This window comes from Eptatretus burgeri, chromosome 22 (assembly GCF_056783735.1).
Source record: "Eptatretus burgeri isolate ZD-2024b chromosome 22, Ebu_testis_v1, whole genome shotgun sequence".
NCBI lineage: Eukaryota > Metazoa > Chordata > Myxini > Myxiniformes > Myxinidae > Eptatretus > Eptatretus burgeri.
This window is the reverse complement of record NC_140982.1, coordinates 715,239-742,985: the sequence shown is the minus strand read 5'-3', so window position 1 is coordinate 742,985 and position 27,747 is coordinate 715,239. Positions and strand designations below refer to the sequence as shown.

The 27,747-nt window shown below is 46.0% G+C and overlaps 1 protein-coding gene across 1 annotated transcript in view; it reads right to left on the bottom strand.

The window, feature by feature from the left end:
• The window catches only part of LOC147008011 (uncharacterized), a 75,850-nt gene that overhangs the window by 13,438 nt on the left and 34,665 nt on the right, over nucleotides 1–27,747 (bottom strand). The window contains 8 exon segments of the mRNA XM_085865967.1: nucleotides 4,733–5,777; nucleotides 7,246–7,308; nucleotides 8,487–8,549; nucleotides 8,984–9,046; nucleotides 9,119–9,137; nucleotides 18,176–18,247; nucleotides 22,917–23,758; nucleotides 25,245–25,307. Of these exon segments, the coding sequence (XP_085722093.1) occupies nucleotides 4,733–5,777; nucleotides 7,246–7,308; nucleotides 8,487–8,549; nucleotides 8,984–9,046; nucleotides 9,119–9,137; nucleotides 18,176–18,247; nucleotides 22,917–23,758; nucleotides 25,245–25,307 (2,230 nt within the window).

The window sequence follows — 27,747 nt, the reverse complement described above, 5'->3', positions numbered from 1 at the left end:
TGAATCCCACCCAAGGGAACCCGGGGTCAGTGTAATGCTTGTTAGTGGGTTAGTTAAATTAACCAATCGGATGTCGTTTTGTTGTTGGTGTTGAAAGGAGGCACGAAACCTTTTTGAAGGGTGCAGGAGTCCATTGACCGGCTGGGAGCGTGGCTGTGGAAAGGTGAGTACTGAGTGGAGGGCACCCCGGGCATGGAGAAGTCGACCAGAGTAGGCCATGGGTCCAAGCGACCGGGATAGTGAAATGCGCACGAGCGACTCTCAGAAAGGGACCCGGGTCACCAAAATGCCACGTGGGCATGTACGGGGGAGTACACAGGAAGGGCACTCCCCGTGTTCATACACAGTCGGTCGGCTCGGAGACAGCCTCAGCTGCCCGGGAGTGCCGTAGTTTGAGTTCGGCAGATGGGAATCCCTCCCAATTGAGCCACGCTGCCCAGCCACGAAATTGTGCAAGGGCATGAGAGAAAATTTGAGCGCAGGCCCAAATTTATAACAAACACCAGCACAGGCGACAGGAATCATGGTTTCTCAAACCAATAGTTTGAAGAGATAGGCGTGTTGAAAAACCCCGGGCGGATAGTCTAACGTTCAATAAATGCTAGGAAAGGTAGGAAACGTGTACCCCTTTGCACCATCCATCCCTTCGCTGCCCCTAGGCCGCTGGACTCACCATGGGAGATTGGTGAAATCTGTGGAGGTTGTTCTGAGGCTCCATTGGGCCTCGAGACAGATCCACCTGTCTCTTCCTTATTCCCCTCAGGAAGGATCTTCGGGGTTGGGAGTAGGTAGGTAGGATAGGTTCGCCGGAAAAGGACAGTAGGAGGGTGAGGGACATTTGGAATTACAAAAAAAAGAAAAAAAAAGGGGAGGAGGGGAAATCTAAATGTTGTTGTTGCAAACTAAGTGAGTGGGTATGTACAAAGACAGGCAAAGGCAATAGGTTGGGAGAGACAGTAGGGTAGGTCCGAGCCCATTTTCGGAGCGGCCGGCACCACCGCACTCCCTCCAGAACCTCACGGACCAGACCAGAGGCCGGCCAGCTTCATATGCCGGCCTGTTTGTGCTGCATCTGCTGGTCCGCATTTGCCTCGCCATACTTTGCCTTACCTTGTTTGCCTGCCTTTGCCTTGACCCCATTCCTGCCTTGCCCTTGTTGCATGACCCCCATGCCACCAACCATCCATGTGCGCCAGGACCATCCCAGCCAGTGTGTTTGCAAAGACTGCCCTGCAGGCAGCCACACCACGAGGAGTGCATTGCGCAGCCCGTGCATCGTTTGTTTTTCCATTTAGTTCACATGTGCCAGGGACTGCATTGTACAGCCCGGCAACCTCTTTGTTATTCTAGCATAAAGGCCAGTTCAAATGGCCTGTGGGACGGCGCATGGCTTGCCATGTGAGGGTGAGTTGCCTCCAGCAGCTGAAGACTGAAATGAAAAAAGAAGGTTCAGTGAAACAAAAAGAGGGACGTTTTGAGCAGGCCCTGAAGACGTCTGACCATCCAGCTGCTGGCCACTCACCCACACTAACTGTTGACTTTGCTGTGCCTTTTTCCCCACAGATCACAGGTCCTGGGCCATGGTTAGTGTAAATAGTTAAAAATGTAAATAATTTTTGCAACCCGCCTGTTTGTGTTTGCGCCGGCAATCTGATTTAAGTTGTCTGAGTGAGTCTGATAGTTTAGTTACGCAGCGCACTTGGTTATTTATTTTTGGGACATGTATTCGAATATCGCACTCAGGGATCCGTGGGTAAAATGTACGAGGTGAAAAACCTACACCTGCACGGCACATGAAAAGTCTATAAAAAGGGGGGGGGGGTGTAGTGTTAGGAATCTGGCAGCCATTTGCACACAACAGCCAGTCTCCGCAGTTGTTATTTCGATAAGTATGTGTTTATTGTTGGGATCCCGTCCCTATGTTTCATGGGTGATTGAGTGCATGTGCTGCGAGTTATTTTTTAGTTAGAATTAATATACAACAACAACACCCCCCTTCGCTCTTGCCACCATCGGCCTTCCTCACTCGCATGCGATGTCATTACACACATGTTCTGGCTGCAGACATAGGCGGAGCTTCCATCGCTCCAGATCGAGACCCCGCCCGGAAAGGCAAGGGCATGTCCCTTGCCCAATGAGGATGAGGTTACATCAGACAGCGATTTTCCACGAAGCCCAACCAATCCAGAGGCGACTTACCTCAGAGTGGATCCCTCGACCCACGCGAGGGGGGGGGTAGGATAAGAAAGGTTGTCGTGTCGGGGGTCGGGGCTCTCTTTGCTCTTTGGTCTGCAGTCGTCGTCTGCAGTTGTCGTTGTGTGTCTGGTCTTGGTCCTGGTATTTTTTGGGTTACCTTCGTGGTCGTGTTAGTGCTCGTGGTGGTGGTGCTCGTGGTGGTAGTGGTCGTGGCGGAGGTGTTCTGCGGCGCTCGTGCCGTCGACCGTCATTCGTGGCAGCCAGGATCGTGGGCTCGTTGGATTCCGGGTCGTGGGTTCGAATCCCACCGTGGTGGGTTGGAGTCAGTGATACCGCACGAGGCGGCCAGGTACCCGGCCAGACTCCGTCCCCACAGCTGAACTATCCTCCTCGGCTGGAGGACCGAATAAAGACCCGGTGGGGTCCATTTCTTTTGGATGTGTGTGTGTGTCTGAGGGCCCAGTCTGTAAGTAGAACTGTTTAAGTGATTCCATTGTACATTTTCCTGCATATTCGTGATTAAGTCTGCTCTGTGTCTCCCTTCCCGATTATTGTAAATAAACCCCTGTTAAATGTTCCAGTTCGTTGTCCGTGTTTTCTTTCATTGGCCTCGCATGATTCGGGCTTGAGAAATAGGGAGGCCGTTTGTGCCGTAAATTGTTCATTTGGTCGGACAGGCTTTGGTAATCCCAGCTCGGTTACGCCGGATCCGAGTCGGAACAGCGGCTCGGTTCGGACAAAGTCGGCCGAGGGTGTGGCTTCCCCGGTCGTTAGACGGCGTGGGTACTTAGGTAAATCGGAATGAGACAATTAACCCTTCCCCACGCCGTCTAAATATTGGCGTCCACGGTCCACTAAGGGACCCGTGACCTTCGGAGTTATCCGAAGGTTACGACCTTCAATTCCGGTGTTCGGTGGGAGACGGCCCAACTGCTCCATCCAGCGGTCGTCCTCGCCACCGAACCCGGCACCACAACAATATAACAAGGCAGGAAACAAGAGGGGTGGGAGAGGTGTAGATACAAATACACAACGTCAGTACAATTTAAAAAACATTTATTGAACAAACAGATTATATGTGCGAGCACAGGAGATTCTGGACAGACAAATTCACTCCAGATCTCTCAACATCACCGGAGAATCTTCGTCTATATATAGTTTCCAGCAAGACACAGTTTTTATAATTTTCTGACACTGACGCCAGTTCGCCCGGTCTTGACAATTTCCAGGTGAACCTTATCTTCAGTCTGCTTTGACAGCTCCTACTTCAATGGTTGGAACACACACTCAAACCCAGACATATTAATCGCACAGAATGCTAGAATGACGTCAAACGCCAACTCTAATGGCCATTAAAACAAGTTTCCATCTTATGTAGGTTAAAATCAGGCTGTTTCTCCCAAAACTAGGAAGATATATTATCTTGAAGCGACCAGAGCTTCGTGAATCCATCTGGACACCTTCTCAAATCCACATTCCAACTTGTTTGTGTCTGTTTTAAAAATTCCTTCAGATAGCTTTTAAAATTATAGGCAGTTCTTCCTAATATTCATCTTACTGGCAAAGTTCAATCTGTTTCCACATTTAATTCCACATCTTTCCATACAGAGGAGAAATATAATTATGTTTATTCCAAATCGATACATATTTAAAAAGAATCATATCATATTTGAGTACATTTTACTTCAGGTTTAACATTTTCATTTTAATACCAAGTTTTAATCATCATCAATTTATTTATTTTATCACCCCCAAACCCATCATGATAAAATGTTTCAGCAGAGGGAAGCACAAAATAGTGGGGAACAAAGACAACAGGAGATCCGAGGAAGGGAGAGGGATTGGGCGGGGGTACACGGGGTAAACATGATGGTACCACAGGGACTTTCAGGAAGGAAAGCAGGGAATTTGAAGGAAGTAGGTTTGGGGTGGATTAACGGGGGTAGTAAAAATCAAGATTTTGGTTGGGGGAAGACATATCATGGTGGTGAACAGCTGTTTTAAAGGCCTGGAGGGAGGAGTGGGATTGAAGACAGTGTTGGGAGTTTGTTCCAAAGGCAGGAAAAAGTGGAATGAAAGAGTGAATGTGAACAGTGATACGTGATTTTGGCAGTTTCACCAGTAGAGGGTTTTTGGTGGACCTTGAGCTTCCTGTGGAAATATAGGGGGGACAGATCAAGGACACAGGAAAGCGGGGGGCGGGGGGGGTGGGGAGACAGAGGAGAGGAGGCGGCATATTTTTGTTGCAGTCAGCTATTTTGCTTTCCCAAGAGACCATAGGAACTCGGCTGCTTGATAGGGGTTAACGATGACACTCAGAGGAGTCATTCCAAGAAGGTATATGCCAGGGTTGTGTTTCTGCCTGCTCGTTTTCTCCTCACTAGTTTGCTTAATAACTAAACATCGCTCGGAATCACTCACAAAGGGGGGGCGGGGGTATCCACAACAAAACTGTTCGCACCAGTGTGAGTTTGTTTGTGTTGATTCAAGGATGACAACTCATGAAAAAAAACTTACAAAACACAGAACACTTTACGGCTTCGCCCCAGTGTGAGTTCGTTTATGTCTATTCAAGGTTGATAATTCATTAAAATCCTTGGAACACACAGAACACGAGTACGGTTTTTCCCCATTGTGAATTCGTTTGTGTCTATTCAAGTGTGATGAATGACTAAAATCCTTAAAACACACAGAACACGTGTAAGGTTTCTCCCCAGTGTGAGTTCCTTTGTGGTATTTCAAGGTTGATAAATGACTAAAATCCTTCGAACACACAGAACACCTGCACGGTTTGTCCCCAGTGTGAGTTCGTTTATGGTCATTCAAGTTTGATAATCGACTAAAATCCTTCAAACACACTGAACACTCGAATAGTTTCTCCCCAGTGTGAGTTCGTTTGTGTCTATTAAAGGTTGATGAATGACTAAAATTCTTCGAACACACTGAACACGTGTACGGTTTCTCCCCAGTGTGAGTTCGTTTGTGGATATTCAAGGTTGATAACCGACTAAAATCCTTCGAACACACTGAACACTCGAATAGTTTCTCCCCAGTGTGAGTTCGTTTGTGTCTATTAAAGGTTGATGAATGACTAAAATTCTTCGAACACAATGAACACGTGTACGGTTTCTCACCAGTGTGAGTTCGTTTGTGTCTATTAAAGGTTGATGAATGACTAAAATTCTTCGAACACACTGAACACGTGTACGGTTTCTCCCCAGTGTGAGTTCGTTTGTGGATATTCAAGGTTGAGAATCGACTAAAATCCTTCGAACACACTGAACACTCGAATAGTTTCTCCCCAGTGTGAGTTCGTTTGTGTCTATTAAAGGTTGATGAATGACTAAAATTCTTCGAACACACTGAACACGTGTACGGTTTCTCCCCAGTGTGAGTTCGTTTGTGGTTATTCAAGGTTGATGATTGACTAAAATCCTTCGAACACACTGAACACTTGTACGGTTTCTCCCCAGTGTGAGTTCGTTTGTTGTTCTCCACGAGACTGGAATGATGATTGAAATGATCTTCTTCGTTGAAGAACTGTGCAGAGTTGGTGAACGAAACGTTTTTCATTTGTTTCTCTGCAAAGAAAAAGGAACTGCCATAACCAATTAGGTCATCATGTGTTTACTGCAAGGAATTGTGGGATATCATCAGTGTCAGGTTCATTCAATGTGGGCGACATTCGGTTGATTTAGCGGTTCAAGAGAAAACATTATTTTACATTATTCTTCAATCCAATATGGCTGTCAAGCCATGTGACCTATCAATTATTCCTTTACGAACTTGTACACCCAGGGCTTGGGGAACATCTGTGTGAAGTTTCCCCTCGATCTGTGCAGCCGTTCTGGAGAAGATTTTTGGAGGTTTTCCTGAAATCCAATATGGCTGTCAAACCATGTGACCTATGATTTTATATGTGTGAACCTTTTGTTCCTCATGGATAGGTGGTCATACAAGTAAAGTTTCACTTCGATCTGCTCAGCCACTTCAGAGAGGAATATTTTTGAAGGTTTTTCTTTTTTGAAAATAATATAGCTGCCGAATCACGTGACCGATGACTTTATCGATTTCTCCCCCCCCCCCCCCCGACGTGTTCCATTTTCGCATAAGATGGCCCTCAAATACTTTCATACTGATCAGATGTCGCGTTCTACAAATGCAATTATGACGTCGGAACGAAGGCACCTATGACGTCATTAAAGAATCACACTTATTCCCCACGAGGAGTACTTGCTTTGTGCCAAGTTTCAATTTTTCCTCACACTCTCAAAGACACAGAGGTCCAACGTTTTTTGAACAATGTTGCCACACCACGTGGCATATGACGTCATAATTATGATCAAAACATTCCACACGAGTAGTCGCACTTGTGAAAATTTTGTCTCAATCCGACAAGCGGTTGTGGACCAAGACACCAAAGTTCTGTGCGGACAAATAAAGACTGACAGACAAACAAACGGACCCAAACACAGTACCCTTTCCCTCGGTGAGGGTTAAAATATCTTGTGATGACGATTACGATGACGTTGAACTCTGAGTGAGAATAATTCTAAATTTTAAAAACCTTAATTTAATGCTCTTCAAGCTCAGGTTCAAACCAAAGCTCCAAACACAGGTGACGTCAGGTATCTGGTATTTACAAAGAAACTGTATTTCACATGTGCATGGACATGTACTCACATATGACCCAGAAAACCCAAAAGCCACAGTGACCCAAAAAGATGCTGAAGCTCCCAAAGACCCAAAAGACCCCTCAGATCTTAACATTATTTGGACCCTTTACACCCTTTAGACAGATTAGAGAGCTCACACCCTTGACCACTTCGACCACTTGGACCTTCTTATATCACAAATTAAATTTCAAGTAAATATAATAAATATCACCAACGTTACAAACAAATTTGTATGAAATAAATGTTTGGATGATGATTGGTGTAAATCATGACAACACAGGAAATCTGTGACGTCAGTCTCTGCAACGACGTGTGGAGAGGTGAGTGTAGCGAGCCAGTCCACGCTAGTTTATGATAAAAATCAGGTTCACACCTTTGTCTTGAGAGGACGATTCATCCACGATCTCCGACTTGATCTTCACTTTCACAACATGATCTGAAAAAAAAATCATTAAAAAATAAAATAAACTTCAACATGATTGAATCAAGATATTGTTTCAATCACACACGTCACCGTGCCCAATTAAATCAGATAACTTAACTCAAATTAACTCGGTTAACTTAAACTTATCCTTAACCGAGGAAATAAGGCCAAAAATGATAGATAGTTAAAGATCTACAGGGTGTTCCAAAAAGACAACTTTGGTTGTTAATATTGTTGTGGAACCGGTGTTCGAGGCTCGTGACGAGGAGAAGCCCTCGGGTCCCTCCAGAATGCCCGTTCCTGAGGCCGCCGTGCACAGATAATTGCATGCTGGCGAGTTGCTAAGCAACCACGAACGCTGATTGGTACCGCCAATCCTGGCAGTTTCCGGTGGATTGACCACACCAAGCGAGTTCCGTGCCCCGATGTGTACTTGTGTTAAGGCCGAAGTCACATTTGCTCTACAGCTAGGATACGGCGGTCGTACATTGACAGAAACGAATTGACAGAAACGTGCGGCGGCCACAGAGTTTCTGAGGTGGCCTCAGGGTGGCCCTACGCCGTATGGCTCTTTTACAGGCTGTTGGGGTCGCCGTGGAATTATAGCGCGGAGTTATAACTTTTTTCATTTCTACGCTGGCCGTAGCAATTCGACAAGCCAAGCTGTGATGTAGATGTGTTCCACGTCGACCGTACATCGGGCGTACGGTGGGCTTGCATTATTCTTGTGGCTGCCGTAGGCTCTTATCAATGAAAAATGAATTTTGCCAACCCCCAAAAAATTACGGCGGCCGCACTATTTCCACGGTCGCCGTAGGGTAGTCCCTGTGTTCATCGTACGGTGGCCTTGCGGTCTTCTGATGACCTGCGGACAACGCAGGGTCGACACACGGTTCCGCTACGCCCGCCGTGCATCCTACGTACGGCCTCCGTGGCAGTCTGCGTCGACCGTGCGTCCACACTTTATCCCTGAATGTTGATGGTCAAGGTCGAATGGCAGTCGAAACAAACATTTGCCATCACTGGATCATGAGCCCAGGGTAAGACATGGGCGATCACCTGGGGTAAGATGGGGGAGGCCAGGGTAGGCTTACCTTGGCGATCGCAGATATCTTGTTGTTATTATGATAATTATCATGATAAACAATAAACTACTGTCTGAACATGAAGAATGAGTTTGTGGTTCAAACCTTCGTATGGAGGGAACGAATCATCAATGACGTCGGACTCGACCTTCACTTTCACAACAGAATCTGAAACACAAACAATCCATCAAAACTTAACATCCAGGAACCACAAGATCTTGTTTCGGAGTGACGTCACGTACCGGGTCCAGACTCCTCATCCTCGGGTGAACCGACCATGGACGGTTCCCTCTATGAGGGAGATAAGGAGTCCATGGACGGTTCCCTCTTTGAGGGAGATAAGGAGTCCATGGACGGTTCCCTGTTTGAGAGAGATAAGGAGTCCATGGACGGTTCCCTGTTTGAGAGAGATAAGGAGTCCATGGACGGTTCCCTCTTTGAGGGATATAAGGAGTCCATGGACGGTTCCTCTGATAGAGGCTCTTGTGGATGACAGGGTGTTCACTTTGTGATCGCAGACATCGAGTTTGTAATATCTAGTTAGTAATATCTAGTTATTATTATTTTGATGATAACATGAAGAATGAGTTTGTGGTTCAAACCTTCGTACGGAGGGAACGAATCATCAACGACGTCGGACTCGACCTTCACTTTCACAACAGAATCTGAAACACAAACAATCCATCAAAACTAAACATCCAGGAACCACAAGATCTAACTTCGGAGTGGTCACGTACCGGGTCCGGACTCCTTATCCTCGGATGAACTCAGAAGTCAAAACCTGAATAACAATATGAAGTGGAGATCCGACTTCTGGTCACCCACGTGGCAACAGGACAGTCGTTCTTACATCACTTCCGGTTACCGTTCACGGTGCTTTGTAATGTGCCGAGTCTGTCTCATTACATATTTCGTGTTATTCTGTCCTCACGATGCGGGACTCTGTGCAGATAGACAGGGAGATAAAAACTGTTCCACACGTCAAACATTCACAAGATAGAAATCAAACCCAATCGTGTTTACACACCGTCTTCGCGGCCCGTGACGTCATCGACCTTTCACGTTCGGCACGGCCCGTGACGTCATCGACCTCTCACGCTCAACAAATTGAGAGACGAAGACAATTTCTTGTGCCAATGAATGAAAAATTAAAATATATTAATTTTATGTGTTTGATCAAACAGCAGATTGTTGTTGTTTGTCATCGTCTCCCCATCGTTTCCACGGCCACCATCTCCCTGGCCACCGTCTCCGCGACCCAGTCACTCGGCCACCGTCTCCATAGCCAGTAAAACATTCTCCATGAGTAGTCGCTCCTCTGGTGAAAATTTTGTCTCAATCCGACAAGCACTTGCGGAGAAAAACACGAAAGTTCTGTGCGGACAAACAAACAGACAGAATGAAAAATCGTGCTTAGCACGACACTTGGCGAGTTAGTTGACCTTTCCGTGTGGTGGTGGTCCAAGCTGTAATGTCATGGAATGTGTGGTGTTTATTAGTTCGTACATTAATAAATTGACGCGACGTCACAAATAACAATTATCAGGCACGCGTTGTCATGGTAACGGCAGCAGATTGAACATTTTCACAACTCATTTAAAGTCTCCATATGACATTCAACAACTTATCATCGGTGCTTGTTGCCTTCATTCTGATCGCAGAAAATATTTGAAAATACGTCGGAACCAATTGCTTTTCAACCCTAACAGCTTTACGATCCCGTTATCAGGTTTGAAATATGTTGTAAAACAAAAATATGTATTTTATATGTGTGTTTTTCATGTTTTGTGTGACCCTGACCTTGACCTTGGGTCAATTTCGATCAAACTTTGTACACATGTTAATATTACATGCATAAATAGACAGTATTAGTTTCAATATAATAAGTGCAAAACTGTTTGAGAAACAGCCATGTGTAATTAACAAAATTCTCCATTGGTTTATAATGGGCGATAATATAAAGTGATGCAGAATCCAGATCCTGATCTTGAACATCACCAAAAGTCACATATCCTTTTGCACTGTGGATTTCTATCAGCTGTTAAAATTTAATCCAAATCGGTTAAGAATTGTGACCTGTAGAACGAATAGAATTTTTTTTAAATCAGGCCAATAGATAAAAACTTTGACATCATACGCTTGCGAAAACTGTGCATAATTTGTACTAACATGCATTTTAAAACATTTAGATATTCCATTGAAGTTTGTTTTGGCGTCAACTGGAAGTCACTACGACTTCCGTTTACTGAGTTATGATCAAAAGCTTGTTTTCACCTTTTTTTGAAGTAACGTCGTGACGTTAAGTGCGATTATGACGTGATTTGATCCCAGACTATTTCAAAAAGATTGGCTATCACGTGTTAAAATTTGAGAACGATTGCTTCAGTAGTTTCAGCTGCACACGAGCGTAAATATTTTTTTAAAAATGACGACAATAGGCAAAATTTTGATAGGAACAAAACAATAAAACTTTCCTGCTTTGGATACTTTCTTTCTTGCCTGTTCTTTTCCAGGTACTTAATTTATTTTAGCATTGCCACGATGCAGGCTGGCAGCCTTCAGAGAAAATCAGAAAATCAATATGACCTCACCTTTCCCCTCGTAAATGTCTGACAATCTTGCCCTACCTTCCAGGTGACTTCATGAAATGACTCCACAGCTGCTGACCCTGAACTCCAATCATCGAAACTTCTTACTTTCCTCTCTGCCCCTCTTTTCTGCTCTTTTATCGATATTTATTTGATGGCCGCCATGATGCAGGCTGATGGCCGTCAGATAAATTTCTCCTCAATATGACCTCACCTTTCCCCTCAAAAATGTCTGACAATCTTGCCCGACTTTCCAGGTGACTTCATTAAATGATTCCATGACTGCTGACCCTGAACTCCAATCATCCAAGCTTCCTACTTTCCTTTCTGCCGCTCTTTTTAAGATTTTTCTCGATGGAGAACATTTCTCTATTTTCTTGTATATTCGACCAAATTCACCTTCCCAAGTATAAGCTTCAAGTTCACCTCCAATTTTTCTCTTTCAGGTAAATTTAATTTGGTGAATGTTTTGGGTTCATCCTTTCAGATTTTTTCTGCCCTGACGTACCTTAGATTTACCAGTCATTGTGTCGTAGTTCAGAGAGCAATCCTCCTATTCTGGTTCAGGAGGTCACGGCTCAAGCCAATGAAGCCTCTGTCGCCCAGACTGTGTGAAGCGGGGCCATCGCCGTGAAATACAAAACACACAGGAAATGGCGCTCTGCGCTGAGGCGTGGCGATGATAGTCATTGTTCACTCTCGACTCGGCAAAGATCACCGGGGGTGAAACAGCACACACGGTAAGGTCTGCAACACAGTTGTGTGCTTCACCTGAGTATAAGGTGGATCATCTGGTGGAGGTAGTCGCCCGAGTGGAAATTGTCACTCTTCTGGTCGGGATCTAACCTGAGTGATATTCATTTTGAGGCCACTCCGATTGGACCTGTACTTGTTGGGTGACCATCCCCATCTTCATTTGATTATCTGTTGTCCCTCTGCGTTTGCAAGCTTTAATTTAGCACAGTGTACTTTAATGTCAAAAAATTAAACTACAAGAGTGGAAAATTAAACTTTCCAGCCATCCCTACTTCAAACAATATTTTATATCCTGCCAAGGAGTGAACCATAAGAATCAATTGAAGGCAATGGCCTATAGTCCAAAAGAATGGTTTCATTTTTGACAACTGCAGGACGATGCATCAAGTACGCTTGGGAAGAATAACTCTGCACTGCAGAGGATCAAACAGAAACAGCCGTCGATGCACCCAGGGTGCCCCCCTCCTCCCCACGTGACTTGTTGAACATCTCACGGTACAGAAGGGTTCCAAGGCCTTCACATTCAGTGTTGAAGATTTCCTTGTGGACGTCCACTATCACTTTGATAAATCAGTCAAGTGAAAACGCTAATTGAGGGAGTATTTGTCCTTCACCAACAGTGATGTGAGAAAAATAATAAACAAGGAATGAGGAACTGAGACGCAGGAGGAGGTCATTCGGACCATCATGCCTGCACTGCACCAACACCAGATTAAATATATTGTTGCGAATTCGCGCCCGCCGGCGTGCGAACGGCCACGTGACTCGAATCGCAGCACGTCGCCCACCGGACGGACAATTCTGTCGTGATCCTCTCGGACTAACGCCGGGAGCTAGTCACGGGTGGGCCTTTCGGCCTCACCACGATCGTGCCAATCGGCCACCAGTGTGGGATAGGATTGTTCGCCAAATTCGACCTACCTAAGTACCCACACGGAGGGTAGACCGGGCGATCGCACCTCGCCACAGGTCGACTCCGGACACGGTCCGCTTAAGCGACCCGTTCCGTACTATCGGGATAACCGAAAGGTGTTATCGTCGGCCTCGATGGTTCCGATTAATTATCGGGCGTATTAAGCCCACGACGAACCCTTTACATGAAGCAAGATGGAGATTCAATTAAAGAAAAGACGAAGCGAAACGTGAAAACAGTTCAACATGATGCACATTTATTCCGCGGCACACGGAGAGCACACATATACAATTAAAACAATTATGCACAAAAAGCAAATGCAACAAAAGAAACAATGACGCAGAAATACTACCGAATAAGACCGACACACGGCAACACTTAACAGTTTTACTTCACCAGACTGGCGCCACACACGCACGTTTACACAGAAACAAAAGAAAAGGCCACCCTCAAAGACAAGGGGGCAGACGGGGCCTGTGGGCCAATATTTGCGTGGGACCTGAAAGAGCGGACAGGTCCGCGAGACCGGGTGGGTCCTACCCGTGTCTTTGTGATGAGCCGCAAATGTGGCAGCGCGGCGGTGCCCCGACTTCGTGCTCCTTCGCGGGTTTCGTTGGCACTGCTTGGAGTGGGGTGGGAACAGGGCTCCCTTTTCGCACTATCTCAGCGCGGGGGAAAAAGGGGGGGGGGAATTGTTGATGCTCTGGGCAAAGAGGATAGCCGGCTTGCTTGGGTCCCGTGACGAGCGATTCCACCGCGACCTCGTCGCCGACCGCCGTCTTCCTTGCCTCGGACCCGAGCTCCTCGGTCTCTTCCCCCAATTCTCCTCAGCCGACTGCCAAAAACCACCGGGACGCCCTCTCCTCCCGACTCCACTCCGCGCTCCAAACTGACTCTGCCCAAAACACTCTCCGCTCTTCCAAGGCCGACTCGCCACTCTTCCAAGGCCGACTCTGCTCAAACCGACTCTTCCCAGATTCGCCCCACGCTCGGCGCTTTATAGGCTGGCAGGAGAACCCATATGCAAATTTCTGGATCAGAACGAGCTCGGGGGTGGAGCCACGCTCGCCCATTGGACGGAGGAAAAGGGGCGTGAATCCCCCCATTATCCTAGAATTTGCATATCTCGATTCCACACAGACGCGCCTGGAGGCGGGGCCAAACCGCCCCGCGCTTGCTGATTGGACGGATCAGAAGTGAGCGTGTAGCAATCCTGATCCGAATTCTCCTCGGAAAGGCCGCATTTTGCACTCGCGGCTCGGCGCACGTCCCGTACGAGCCCAGGACAGCCCGACGCTCGGTGCTCACAGGTGGCGTGGGAATGGCCGCAGGAGAGAGGTGAAGGTGGTGGAGGGTTTATGGTGGTGGTTTATGGCCATGGTGCCGTTCGGAATGGCGGTGATGCGATGTTTGCGGGAGCGAGTTGTGAAGGTAAAGATCGTGGCTGTTGGCGTTGTTGTTGTTGTGAAGCGGCGTTGTGGTTGGTGGTTGTTGTGTGATGGCGGTTGAGACGTGGTTGGTTCAAAATAAAGATAGAACAGAAAAACGGCTATCTCAAAGGGTCGCAGCCCGAATGAATCACATTTATTCCCTCTAAACAACGGTTTGGGGCTAACTGCACATGTACTTACAGAGATATCTCACCTACGGGACCTGAATGGTGGTTTGCGAATTTCCTCAACCGCAACAATATCCATTCAGCTCAATGAAGCATCCTCTTCATCGATACTAATAAATGTCAGAGTGTGTCAGTGGATCATTCAGTCAGTCAGCTCGTGAGTATGTGTGTCAACTCCTTAATTCAAAAACCATGAAACCAAGCAGCCTGAAAGTTTGTATGCACACGAAGGGAACTCCAAGGGAGTGCATGAGTGTTTTGTTTAATTTTAAAATTCCTTTTGAAGACAATTAACGGCCTGATTTAATTATATCCTGAATCAGGGGCATCCTCAGACACCTTATTGTTCAGGAAGAGGGAGGGGAGGAGGCTTTGTGTGCAGGGAAAGGGAGGTGGAGGGTAGTGAGAGTTGTTGACAGTTGATAACAGATTGTGGAAGAGCTCGGGGAGAGGGTCGGATTAGGAAGAGGACAAAAGGCTGGGTGGTGTGGGATGAGTAGCAGTGGGGAGTCACAAGAGAGGCGGCAAAGGGAAATGAGAGATTGGAGGAGGTGGAGGAATGAGCTGAAAGAAAGAGGGTGGGGGAAGGAGGCAAATTTGTGGACAAGAAGGGGGACAGTTTTGATAAGGGGGAGTTAGGGGGAGATTTGAAAGGGAGCAGTGAGGAGGGACAATTGAGGGGAAGCTTGGAGGGAGAAGAGAGAGAAGTTTGCTTTGTGGGGCGTGGGAAGAGGGGGAGATGTGATGAAAGGAAAGAGAGAGCGTGTTCGAGATATCGAGGAGTGCGCTGAATGAGAGTGTGAGACATTTGTGAGGTTGGAACAGAGAACACAGATGTTTGAAAACCACACAGTTTGGGATACCAGAGGAGGACCTGTTAGTAATGGAGAGGACAGTGGAGAGACGCTCGGATGGGGGGAAAGATAGGAGGAGTAGGGAGGGGTATTACAGGGAAGAAGTGAGGAGGAGGTAGATTTAAGGAGGTGGATGAATTTGCACTGAAGTTAGAAAAAAAAGAATAATTAATGATGAAAGATGAACAAGCGTTGGAAAATGTGATTTTTTTAATTTGTAGATCAGAGATTCCTTTAAATACATTGGAAGATTGATGGAGCTCAGAAGAATTGATCAGAGTGGAGAAAGGAAACGTTGTAACAGATGGAAATTCTCGACACGGGATGAAAGAAAGGTCGAATTGAACACAAGATTTTGAAGAAGAAGAACCGAGAGAAGAGGGGAAGTTGAATCATTATGAGAGACCGTTGTTTTGTTGTTGTTGTTGTTGTTGTTGAAGATGAGGGAAGAGGGGGGAGGAGTGAAGGAAAAGTTGAAGAAAAGGTTGTGAAAGTGTGTGGTGAATACCTTCATGATGAGTGTGGGATTGTCAGGGCAGATAAAGAAGAAGAGTTGGTACAGGAAGTCACGTGGTGACGTGGGGTAGAAGGTGAGAAGGGAAAAGGTTTTTTTTGTATTTTTTTATATTTTAAGACATGAAACAAAGGGTATAGTTGGGAGGGAAAGATGGAGGGTGGAGGGAAGAGTGCAGAAAATAGAAACTGATGGTAATGAGGAGAAAATACAAATAAACACGATGGAGCACATGGACGGGGTAACCTGACATGACAAGATAAAGTAAAACTCACCAAATATCACAAGTTTTAAAACAAAACCGAACGAGGAACTCACAGGAAACACGGAGGCAACAAAATGAAGTCAAAACGCGATGAACAACGACCGGAAACTTATCTTTGAGAAAGTCAGCAGAGACCCCTGGAGAGAACCAGCCATCGTTTCAAAAACCAAAGTTGTGACGTTGGTGGTCGGTCACCATTTATAGGTGGTCAGTCACCATTTACACGTGGTCGGTCACTATTTACAGGTGGTCAGTCACCATTTACAGGTGGTCAGTCACCATTTACAGGTGGTCAGTCACCATTTACAGGTGGTCGGTCACTATTTACAGGTGGTCAGTCACCATTTACAGGTGGTCAGTCACCATTTACAGGTGGTCAGTCACCATTTATAGGTGGTCGGTCACTATTTACAGGTGGTCAGTCACCATTTACAGGTGGTCAGTCACCATTTACAGGTGGTCAGTCACCATTTACACGTGGTCGGTCACTATTTACAGGTGGTCAGTCACCATTTACAGGTGGTCAGTCACCATTTACAGGTGGTCAGTCACCATTTACAGGTGGTCGGTCACCATTTATAGGTGGTCGGTCACTATTTACAGGTGGTCAGTCACCATTTACAGGTGGTCAGTCACCATTTACAGGTGGTCAGTCACCATTTACAGGTGGTCGGTCACCATTTATAGGAGGTCGGTCACCATTTACAGGTGGTGGGTCACCATTTATAGGTGGTGGGTCACCATTTACAGGTGGTGGGTCACCATTTATAGGTGGTAGGTCACCATTTACATGTGGTGGGTCACCATTTATCGGTGGTGGGTCACCATTTATCGGTGGTGGGTCACCATTTACAGGTGGTGGGTCAACATTTATAGGTGGTCGGTCACCATTTACAGGTGGTGGGTCACCATTTATAGGTGGTGGGTCACCATTAATAGGTGGTCGGTCACCATTTATAGGAGGTTTGTCACCATTTACAGGTGGTCGGTCACCATTTATCGGTGGTGGGTCACCATTTATCGGTGGTGGGTCACCATTTACAGGTGGTGGGTCAACATTTATAGGTGGTCGGTCACCATTTATAGGTGGTGGGTCACCATTAATAGGTGGTCGGTCACCATTTATAGGAGGTTTGTCACCATTTATAGGTGGTGGGTCACCATTTATAGGTGGTCGGTCACCATTTATAGGTGGTCGGACACCATTTATCGGTGGTCAGTCACCATTTCCAGGTGACTGGTCATTTCTTATTACCGCATCAGTTTGTTCATCTCTGACTCTTAGTTCCTCCTTTGTGAATATTTTCCCTTGGATGATCTTGTTTTTCTTTGAGTTCAGTGTTGCCTGATTAAAATTAACTTTATCAGGGCATCGTCTTCAGAATATCTGTTCCCAGGTGTTCACACTTCCTTTTCTCACACCTTTTTGTTTGGAATGTCCCATTGCCCATATTAAGGTCTATTTTTCCTTCTTTGTCCAGTATTGCATTTTTACGCTGATTCTCTCTCCTGAGGTCATCCGATTTTTGTGTCCCATTGCTTGTTGTCTTGCTTTGTCAGTTATTTCCTTTATTCTTTCCTGGGTGAAGTATTTTCCCCTCATTGATGCTGTTGAATTGAATTTCGATCATGGAACACCTTTGGCCTTGGCTGACAGCTTTGTTTGCTTCAATTGGTTTATGAATCTTTCTCCTCCACCGTTAGTCCCCCATGCATCGTGTGTGGAATACACTTTGCAGTGGAGGATGATTTCCTTCTCCTCGAAGCTCACGCTCTGTTGATTTATTTTTCTCCGATTTGTCTGGAACCGCGTAGTTATTGGTTGTGGAACAGGTGACACCTTTTTACCTTTGGTGTAGACAGCTGTCATCTCATGAGGCAGGGATCCCCTTCCTCACTGGAGAAGCTGCAGTCGTTATCCTTTTCAGCACACATTCCAGCTGCTCGGAGTGGTCACACAGACTTTGGCCTCAGCCGAGCAGGAGTCTTTGTCCCTTCAGTCACTTCCTGTGACTGATTGTCATTGTTTTTTGGACACCAAGTCAAGGCTCATGTAAGAGTGAATACACAGAACATATAACAAGGCAGGAAACAAGAGGGATGGGAGAGGTGTAGATACAGATGCAGAACGTCAGTACAATTTTAAAACATTTATTGAACAAACAGATTATATGCGCCAGCACAGGAGATCCTGGACAGACAAATTCACTCCAGATCTCTCAACATAACCGGAGAATCTTCATCTTTATGTAGTTTCCAGGAAGACAGTTTTTATAATTTTCTGACACTGACGCCAGTTCGCCCGGTCTTGACAATTTCCAGGTGAACCTTATCTTCAGTCTGCTTTGACAGCTCCTGCTTCAATGGTTGGAACACAAACTCAAACCCAGACATTAATCACACAGAATGCTAGAATGACGTCAAACGCCAACTCTAATGGCCATTAAAACAAGTTTCCATCTTCTGCAGGTTAAAAGCAGTCTGCTTCTCCAAAAACTCGGAAGATATATTGTTTTGAATTTGTAAGCTTACTGCACACAACAGCCAGGTCCTCGAGATCAGTTATTTCGGTAAATATGTGTTTCTCGTTAGGGTCCCATCCTATTATAAATAGGTGATTAATTGTACGTGCTCTGTGAGTTATTTTGATTGTTAGGATTTAAATTACCAACAACGACAACGACACCTGTCTTCACTACCTTCCACCATCATCCACCGGCACCATTGCACACGTGCGTGTCAGCACGTACGTGGGCGGAGTCCAGTGTGCTTGGCGGGGTTTCTCTGGACGTTGGTGTGCTGCCTTCGCCCCAAATATGGGCACAAACGTTGCGCTCTGGCTTTGCCCCAAATATGGTTGTTGAGATCAGGTCCAAGGCTGATTGAGATCAAGCAATGTCCACACTGATCGTGGTAGAGAAGAGCTTTAATTCACATCAAACATGTATACATGAGAGAGAGACAGACACAGAATACCCACAGTAGTCCAGCTCAATCTAACTCTGGCTTGCTTAACATTTTGGCTTGCTCTTTGTACAATTTGTTCTGCCCCCCCCCCCCACCCTTGTGGAACCATCTTTCTCCATTCCCAGAGATCATTTTCCTTTGAAGTGGAAAAGCCTAGTACTGTTTTCTCTCTTTGGACTGGCAAAGTATTGATCTTCCATCAGCAGGAAGATCTGTTTTTGGTCAGTGTTTGGCTAAGAATACCGAGGGTGACAGGAAGATTATTATCACAGCATTCCATCTTTTGCTCTGCTCGCCAGATGTTCAGCTGTAAAGATAAATCAATAAATGCTTGTGGTCTTTTTTTTTAAAAGGTTACTTTCGACTGTTTAAAAAGTAATTCTGTCAACAATGGCTGTTTTCAGTGTTGGGAGATGTTCAACTGGGTGCACTGATTGAGCTTGTACTCCTGGTGCCGCTGGAGTTATTTCTTGAACCGGGAAGGCAGAAACTGTGGCCAGCAGCCCCATACCTCCCAGGTTCGGAGACAAACTTGGTGAGTTATTCACATATGCAAGTGAGTCACCCGCATGGATTCCCTTGGCTCCCGCCCTGCACTGCAGTTTGCATGGGCGGGACCCTGTGTTTTCTCAACTTGTTCTTTTAATCATTAACACTTTATTTGCTACTTCACATTTGCAGCATTATTTATTTGTCATGCTTCTTCCTTACACATCTTACAAGCTTCAAGTCTGGTTCGGGCTTATTCACATATGCATATCTTAACGAATCTCATCTTAGGACTGCATATTGGTACTTTTATATAATCCTTCGTACCATACTTCTTATTGATCACATGACCTAGGTCCATAATTTCCGTTACAGCTTTATTCTTCCACCTTTCCCTGATCCTTCCTCGAGTATTCTTGGGCCGTTCAGTATTTCCCGCCTGGGGGTGTTTTCAGGCTGAGTCGGGCGTCTTTCACACCTTCCCACAGACCCTCACACTCCCTTGCACACCTTCCGTGACCTCAATCTCCCAACGGAATACCTTGGGTTTGGTCAGGAGCTTTTACACCCTTTCCCTTTCCTCAATCTTCCATTTGGACCCTTTCCCTGAGGTGTTCTTGGGTTGCCCCTTCCTGGGTTTCCCTCAACCTCACAATGGACCCCAACCTTCCCGGGGTACCCCCTTTTGATGTGTACAAAAGCTCCTTCTTCCCTTGTTCTTTTAAGATAAGGACAGATCACAAAGAGCAGCGAACTTGTATGCCCCAGTGCAAGAAAAGAGGCAGTTCTTCTTACCTTATCTTAAGCTGGCCGGCTCTCTCCTCTTTTGTCACACCAGGACAGTTCTTTTCTCCTTGGTCTGCTTATCCTTTGCCGACTACGCCAAATGTTGAGATCAGGTCCAAGGCTGATTGAGATCAAGCAATGTCCACACTGATCGTGGTAGAGAAGAGCTTTAATTCACATCAAACATGTATACGAGAGAGAGAGAGAGAGAGAGAGAGAGTGAGAGAGAGAGAGAGAGAGAGAGAGAGAGAGAGAGAGAGAGAGAGAGAGAGAGAGAGAGAGAGAGAGAGAGAGAGAGAGAGAGAGAGAGAGACAGACAGACACAGAATACCCACAGTAGTCCAGCTCAATCTAACTCTGGCTGGCTTAACATTTTGGCTTGCTCTATATACAATTTGTTCTGCCCCCCCCCCCACCCCTTGTGGAACCATCTGTTTCTCCATTCCCAGAGATCATTTTCCTTTGAAGTGGAAAAGCCTAGTACTGTTTTCTCTCTTTGGACTGACAAAGTATTGATCTTCCATCAGCAGGAAGATCTGTTTTTGGTCAGTATTTGGCTAAGAATACCGAGGGTGACAGGAAGATTATTATCACAGCATTCCATCTTTTGCTCTGCTCGCCAGATGTTCAGCAGTAAAGAAAAATCAATAAATGCTTGTGGTCTTTTTTTAAAAAGGTTACTTTCAACTGTTTAAAAAGTAATTCTGCCAACAATGGCTGTTTTCAGTGTTGGGAGATGTTCAATATCTCCATATGGGCACAAGCGTTTCGTTCTGGCTTGGCTCCAAATATGGGCATAGAGCGTTCTCTTGGCCCAATGAGGGAGTGCGAGCGGGGCATAAGAGAAGCGCGCGTGGGCCAGAGAGTAGAGTAGTTGAGAGTTGTTGAGAATTGTCTTCTGGTCTTCGGTCGTCTGGTGGTCTTCTGAAGCCAGTCGTCGCCTTCCTGGGGTCCCGCCAACAGAGCGTCTTCTGTCGTGGCCTGTATGCCTGCGAGCCTGTCCCGCAAGGATCGCCTGCCTGGGCTTGGAGCGGCATTGAGTGGCGGGTTGGAGTCCTGCCACACCGGATCGTCGAAGACCGCACGAGGCGGGAAGGTCCAAGAATAGGCTCTGACCTCCAGCTCGCCTTACCTCGAGCTGGAGGCCTCCAATAAAGACCTGACGGGTCCGTTTATTTTTGGGTGTACGTGTGTGTGTTTGTGGCGCTATTCTTTTCAGTAAAACTGCATAAGTGCTTGTACATAAATTGCTCTTCCTTCAGTATTCGGTTAACTCTGCCTTCTTGCGTGCTCCCCTGCCCCGTTATAAATTAATATACCTTTTGTTAAATGTTCCAGCTCGTTTCTGTGTTTCTTTCATTGGCTTGGCACGGTGTGTATTGAGAAATAACGACGCCGTAAATTGTTCATTTGGTCCCATGGGCCTTGGTAATCTCCGCTCGGGTTACACACGGTTCAGGCTCGGTATCGGCTCGTTCCGCTCGAGGTCCGTCAAGGGTGTGAATTCCCCGGTAGCTTTGTCCGCGTGGGTAATTAGGTATATTGAAGTTTGGCAATTGACCCTACCCCACGCGGTCGAATTATTGGCGATTCATGGTCCAGTGAGGGACCCGTGCCTTTCAGACTTATGCAAAAGGCACGACCTCAATTCCGGTGTGTTCAGCTGAGCCGATTCTTCTGCTCCATCGAGCGGTCATGCTCGGCACCGATACCCGGCCTGCAACAAAATTATCTTGAAGCGACCAGAGCTTCGTGAATCCATCTGGACACCTCAAATCCACATTCCAACTTGTTTGTGTCTGTTTTAAAAACTCCTTTAGATAGCTTTTAAAATGACAGGCAATTCTTCTTTAAATTCAACTTACTGGCAAAGTTCAATCTGTTTACACATTTACTCGACAGGTGATCTTTCCACACAGAGGAGAAATGAAATTATGTTAATTCCAAATGGATACATATTTTAAAATAATCCTATCATATTTGAGTACATTTTACTTCAGGTTTAACATTTTCATTTTAAGACCAAGTTTTAATCATCATCAATTTATTTATTTTATCATCCCCAAACACATCATGATAAAATGTTTCTGCAGAGGGAAGCACAAAATAGTGGGGAACAAAGACAACAGGAGATCCGTGGAAGGGAGAGGGATGGGGCGGGTACACGGGGTAAATAAGATGGTACTGCAGGTACTTTGAGGAAGGAAACCAGGGAATTTGAAGGAAGGAGGTTTGGGGTGGATTAATGGGGGTAGTGAAAATCAGGATTTTAGATGCGGGAAAATCAAAGATGGAGGTGAACAGCTGTTTTGAAGGCCTGGAGGGAGGACTGGGATTGAAGAGCGTGTTGGGAGTTTGTTCCAAAGGCAGGAAAAAAGTGGAATGAAAGAGTGAATGTGAACAGTGATACGTGATTTTGGCAGTTTCACCAGTAGAGGGTTTTTGGTGGACCTTGAGCTTCCTGTGGAAATATAGGGGGGACAGATCAAGGACACAGGAAAGCGGGGGGGGGGTGGGGAGACAGAGGAGAGGAGGCGGCATATTTTTGTTGCAGTCAGCTATCTTGCTTTCCCAAGAGACCGTAGGAACTCGGCTGCTTGATAGGGGTTAACGATGACACTCAGAGGAGTCGGACCAAGAAGGTATATGCCAGGGTTTTGTTTCTGCCTGCTTGCATTCTCCTCACTAGTTTGCTTAATAACTAGACATCACTCGGAATCACTCACAGCGGGGGTATCCACAACAAAACTGCTCGCACCAGTGTGAGTTTCTTTATGTTTATTCAAGGATGACAACCCACGAAAATAAATTTACAACAACACAGAACACTTGATGGTTTCTCCCCATTGTGAGTTCGTTTGTGTCTATTCAAGTTTGATAACCCACTAAAATCCTTCGAACACACAGAACACTTGTACGGTTTCTCCCCAGTGTGAGTTCGTTTGTGTGTATTCAAGCTTGATAACCAACGAAAATCCTTACAACACACTGAACACTTGTACGGTTTCTCCCCAGTGTGAGTTCGTTTATGTTTATTCAAGGATGATAAGTCACTAAAATCATTCGAACACACAGAACACTGGTACGGTTTCTCCCCAGTGTGAGTTCGTTTGTGGATATTCAAGTTTGATAACCGACTAAAATCCCTCGAACACACAGAACACTTGTACGGTTTCTCCCCAGTGTGAGTTCGTTTGTGGATATTCAAGGTTGATAACCGACTAAAATCCCTCGAACACACAGAACACTTGTACGGTTTCTCCCCAGTGTGAGTTCGTTTGTGGATATTCAAGGTTGATAACTCACTAAAATCCTTCGAACACACAGAACACTTGTACGGTTTCTCCCCAGTGTGAGTTCGTTTGTGCCTATTCAAGGTTGATGAGTCACTAAAATCCTTCGAACACACAGAACACTTGTACGGTTTGTCCCCAGTGTGAGTTCGTTGATGGTTATTCAAGGTTGATAAGTAACTGAAATCCTTCGAGCACACAGAACACTTGAAAGGTTTCTCCCCAGTGTGAGTTCGTTTGTTGTTCTCCACTGGGTTGGAATGATGATTGAAATTATCTTCTTCGTTGGAGAACTGTGCAGAGTTGGTGAACGAAACGGTTTTCATTTGTTTCTCTGCAAAGAAAAAGGAACTGCCATAACCAATTAGGTCATCATGTGTTTACTGCAAGGAATTGTGGGATATCATCAGTGTCAGGTTAATTCAATGTGGGCGACATTCGATTGATTAAGCGGTTCCAAAGAAAACATTATTTAATATTATTCTTCAATCCAATATGGCTGTTAAGCCATGTGACCGATCAATTATTCCTCAACAAACTTGTACCCCCACGGCTTGGGGAACATTTGTGTGAAGTTTCCCCTCGATCTGTCCAGCCGTTCTGGAGAAGATTTTTGGAGGTTTTCGTGAAATCCAAAATGGCTGCCAAACCATGTGACCTATGATTTTATATGTGTGAACCTGTTGTTCCTCATGGATAGGTGGTCATACAAGTAAAGTTTCACCTCGATCTGTTCAGCCACTTCGGAGAGGAATATTTTTCAAGGTTTTTCTGTTTTTTTTAAAACAATATCGCTGCCGAATCACGTGACCGATGACGTCATCGAATTTTTTTCCCCTGTGTTCCATTTTAGCCCAAGATGACCCTCAAAAACTTTCATACCGATCAGATGTCGCGTTTTACAAATGCAATTATGACGTCATAACGAAGGTACCTATGACATTTAAAGAATCACACTTATTCCCCATGAGGAGTACTTGCTGTAAGCGAAGTTTCAATTTTTCCTCGCGGTCTCAAAGATACAGAGGTCCAACGTTTTTCGAACAAGGTTGACACACCACGTGACATATGACGTCATAATTATGATCAAAACATTCCACACGAGTAGTCGCACTTGTGGTGAAAATTTTGTCTCAATCCGACAAGCGGTTGTGGACCAAGACACCAAAGTTCTGTGCGGACAAACAAAGACTGACAGACAAACAAACAGACCCAAACACAATACCCTCTCCCTCGGCGAGGGTTAAAATATCTTGTGATGACGATTACAATGACGTTGAACTCTGAGTGAGAATAATTCTAAATTTAAAAGACTTTAATTTAATGCACTTCAAGCTCAGGTTCAAACCAAAGCTCCAAACACAGGTGAGGTCAGGTATCTGGGATTTACAAAGAAACTGTATTTCACATGTGCATGGACATGTACTCACATATGACCCAGAAGACCCTTAAGACTCCAAGACCCAAAAGCCACAGAGACCCAAAAAGATGCTGAAGCTCCTAAAGACCCAAAAGCCAAAGACCCAAAAGACCCCTCAGACCTTAACACTATTTGGACCCTTCAGACAGATTAGCGAGCTTCGACCCTTGACCACTTCGACCACTTCGGCTCTTCTTATATCACAAATGAAATTTCAAGTAAATATAATAAATATCACCAATATTACAAATAAATTTGAATAAAATAAATGTTTGGATGATGATTGGTGGAAATCATGACAAAACAGGAAATCTGTGACGTCAGTCTCTGTAACGACGTGTGGAGAGGTGAGCGTAGCGAGCCAGTCCACGCTAGTTTATGATAAAAATCAGGTTCACACCTTTGTCTTGAGAGGACGATTCATCCACGATCTCAGACTTGATCTTCACTTTCACAACATGATCTGAAAAAAAATATATATCATTAAAAAATAAACATGATTGAATCAAGATATTGTCACAATCACACACGTCACCATGCCCAATTCAATCAGATAACTTAACTCAAATTAACCAGGTAAACTTAAACTTATGCTTTATCAATACCAATAAATAAGGCCAAAAACGATCGATGGTGAAAGTTCTTCAGGGTGTTCTAAAAAGACAACTTTCGTTGTTAATATTGTTGCGGATCCAGGTTTGAGGGTCGCGACGAGGAGAAGCCCTCGGGTCCCTCCCTCCCGTTCTTGATGCCGCCGGGCACAGATAACTCCACGTGCAGACAGGTTGCGAAGCAAGCACGAACGCTGATTGGTACTACCAATCCTAGAAAGGATTACACTACTTCACGTGTTTCCGTTTCCGATGGATTGACCGCACCAAGCGAGTTCCGTGCCCTCGATGCGTACTTGTGTTCACTTAAACGTAGCAGGTACAGCCGAGCGGAGCTGCCAAGTACGCACCAGCTGATAACAGCAAATTCGTGGTACAGAACTTCCAGGAGAACGTGTGTGTGGACGACTCTGACCCAATAGGAATCAAACAGAATGAGCTGGGTACATTTATCATATAAGCAGGTTTATTAATATCGTTACAGATTTCCGCCCGCCGGCGCGCGGGCGGCCGCGTTTCGCTAATAGCGCCGCGCTCGCCCACCGACGTAGCAATCTCGTCGCAGCTTTCGGAACAACGCCAAAATCCCGCTACGGGTGTGTTTTTATTGCACACCACAGACGAGTCAACACTCTACCCGCGGTACAGGGTCCGATCGCCGAATGGTCGATTTACCTAATTTATCACGCGGGCAGACTACCGAGAGACTGTACCTCAATGGGGCCTGCTTGGAAACGAGCCGCTTAAGCAGCTCGTTCCGTTTTGGGATAACCGAGCGGGGTATTATCACGAAAGCCCCGTTGGATCCGATTCTATTATCGGCTCTTAATAAGCCAGCTATTATTTCGAATGCAATACGGCAGTTCAATTTGAAGGAAAAGGACGGGACGAACGGGTGAACATTCACACAAGGACATTTATTTATAGAACGACACATATGCAATCATGCAGTCATGTATGCAACCAATGCACGTATGGGACAAGCAATGCAATTAATGCAATGGGGGTAAGGGCAGGACACGAGTAACAAAGCCTACAGCCGTTCTATTATTATTTATTTACATGCACTTTACAGTTCTACTTAAAGACATGGCGCCACAACGTTCATTCAAAGACAACCCCGGAAAGAAAAGGCCCGGGCTCGTAAGCCTTTCATGTTTCTCAGAGCTTGGGAGACCGAAGAAGCTGCGAGAGGCCGCGCTGGTTACCTGCCGCCTTCGTGGCGACTCGCTGGGTGCTCCTCGGCGTCCCGTCCACACGGCAGCTGGCGTGACCGCGGCGCGGCCCAGGCCTCGTCGTGCAGCCCGGTCGATCGGGCCAAGTCGACAACGCTTCAGAGGAACGAACGGGCCTTTGCTCTCTCAGAGTTGCTCTCTTAAGAGCCCGTCCGTTCCTCTGCGTCGTTTGGACTGTCCCGGGGCCCGATCACCTCGGACCATTATGCCGCTGGTTGGCGACTCCTCTCCGGCCTCTTCCCAGCGACCCACAGCTCGGCATGGAATGGCAGGCTGCGCTCCAGGCTCCCGTCTCCTCCGCTCTCTCCAGCTCCTCACCGACTGCAGACTCCAGGCTGACCCAGCTCCCAACGCGACTGCACACAACTGCCTGCCTGGCCTCTCTTCGCGCCCTTATATTGGGTCCGTGAGGCGAGGTTTTGATCTCCGATCTCTCACCTCTGACCCCCCGCTGGCTCCACCCCTTTCGATCTTTTGATCCGAATTGTCACGAAGCTCGGAGAGAGCGGACGTGGGTGAAATCATCGACCCTGGTGCCAACGAAGGAGTCCCCGGGTATGGTGGTAGAGATGTTGTTCATGGGGAATTCGCCGTTGCTGGTGCAAAGATGGCGGCGCAATGGAGATGACGGTCAGGCGTTGCTGTTCGTTGTTGCGTAGTTTGTGAGGGGATGTCGTGGTGGTCGTTGTGGAGATGGTTGATGAGAGCGATGTTGGTGGTGGAGGTGGTTGTTGTGAAGCGGTTGGTCCAAAATAAAGATAGTAAAAGAATAATGGCTAACTAAAGATTCACAGCCCGGCACACGAATAATTGCCCGTGAAAAATCGGTGGGGAAATCTATCTGAACACAGACTTATCGACATAACTGATTTCAGGACCTATATGGTTTCCTGTGAATTTCCACAACCGTAACAATATTTATGGCGAGGAAAGGGAATGTGGCACAATAATAAAAGGTTTTAATACAAGAGCAATATTATCTGGCATGGATTTGTGGAGTGAGGTAAAAGAAATGCAAGTACAGTTTTTACAAAAGAGGACAGAGTGTAGAGCTCAC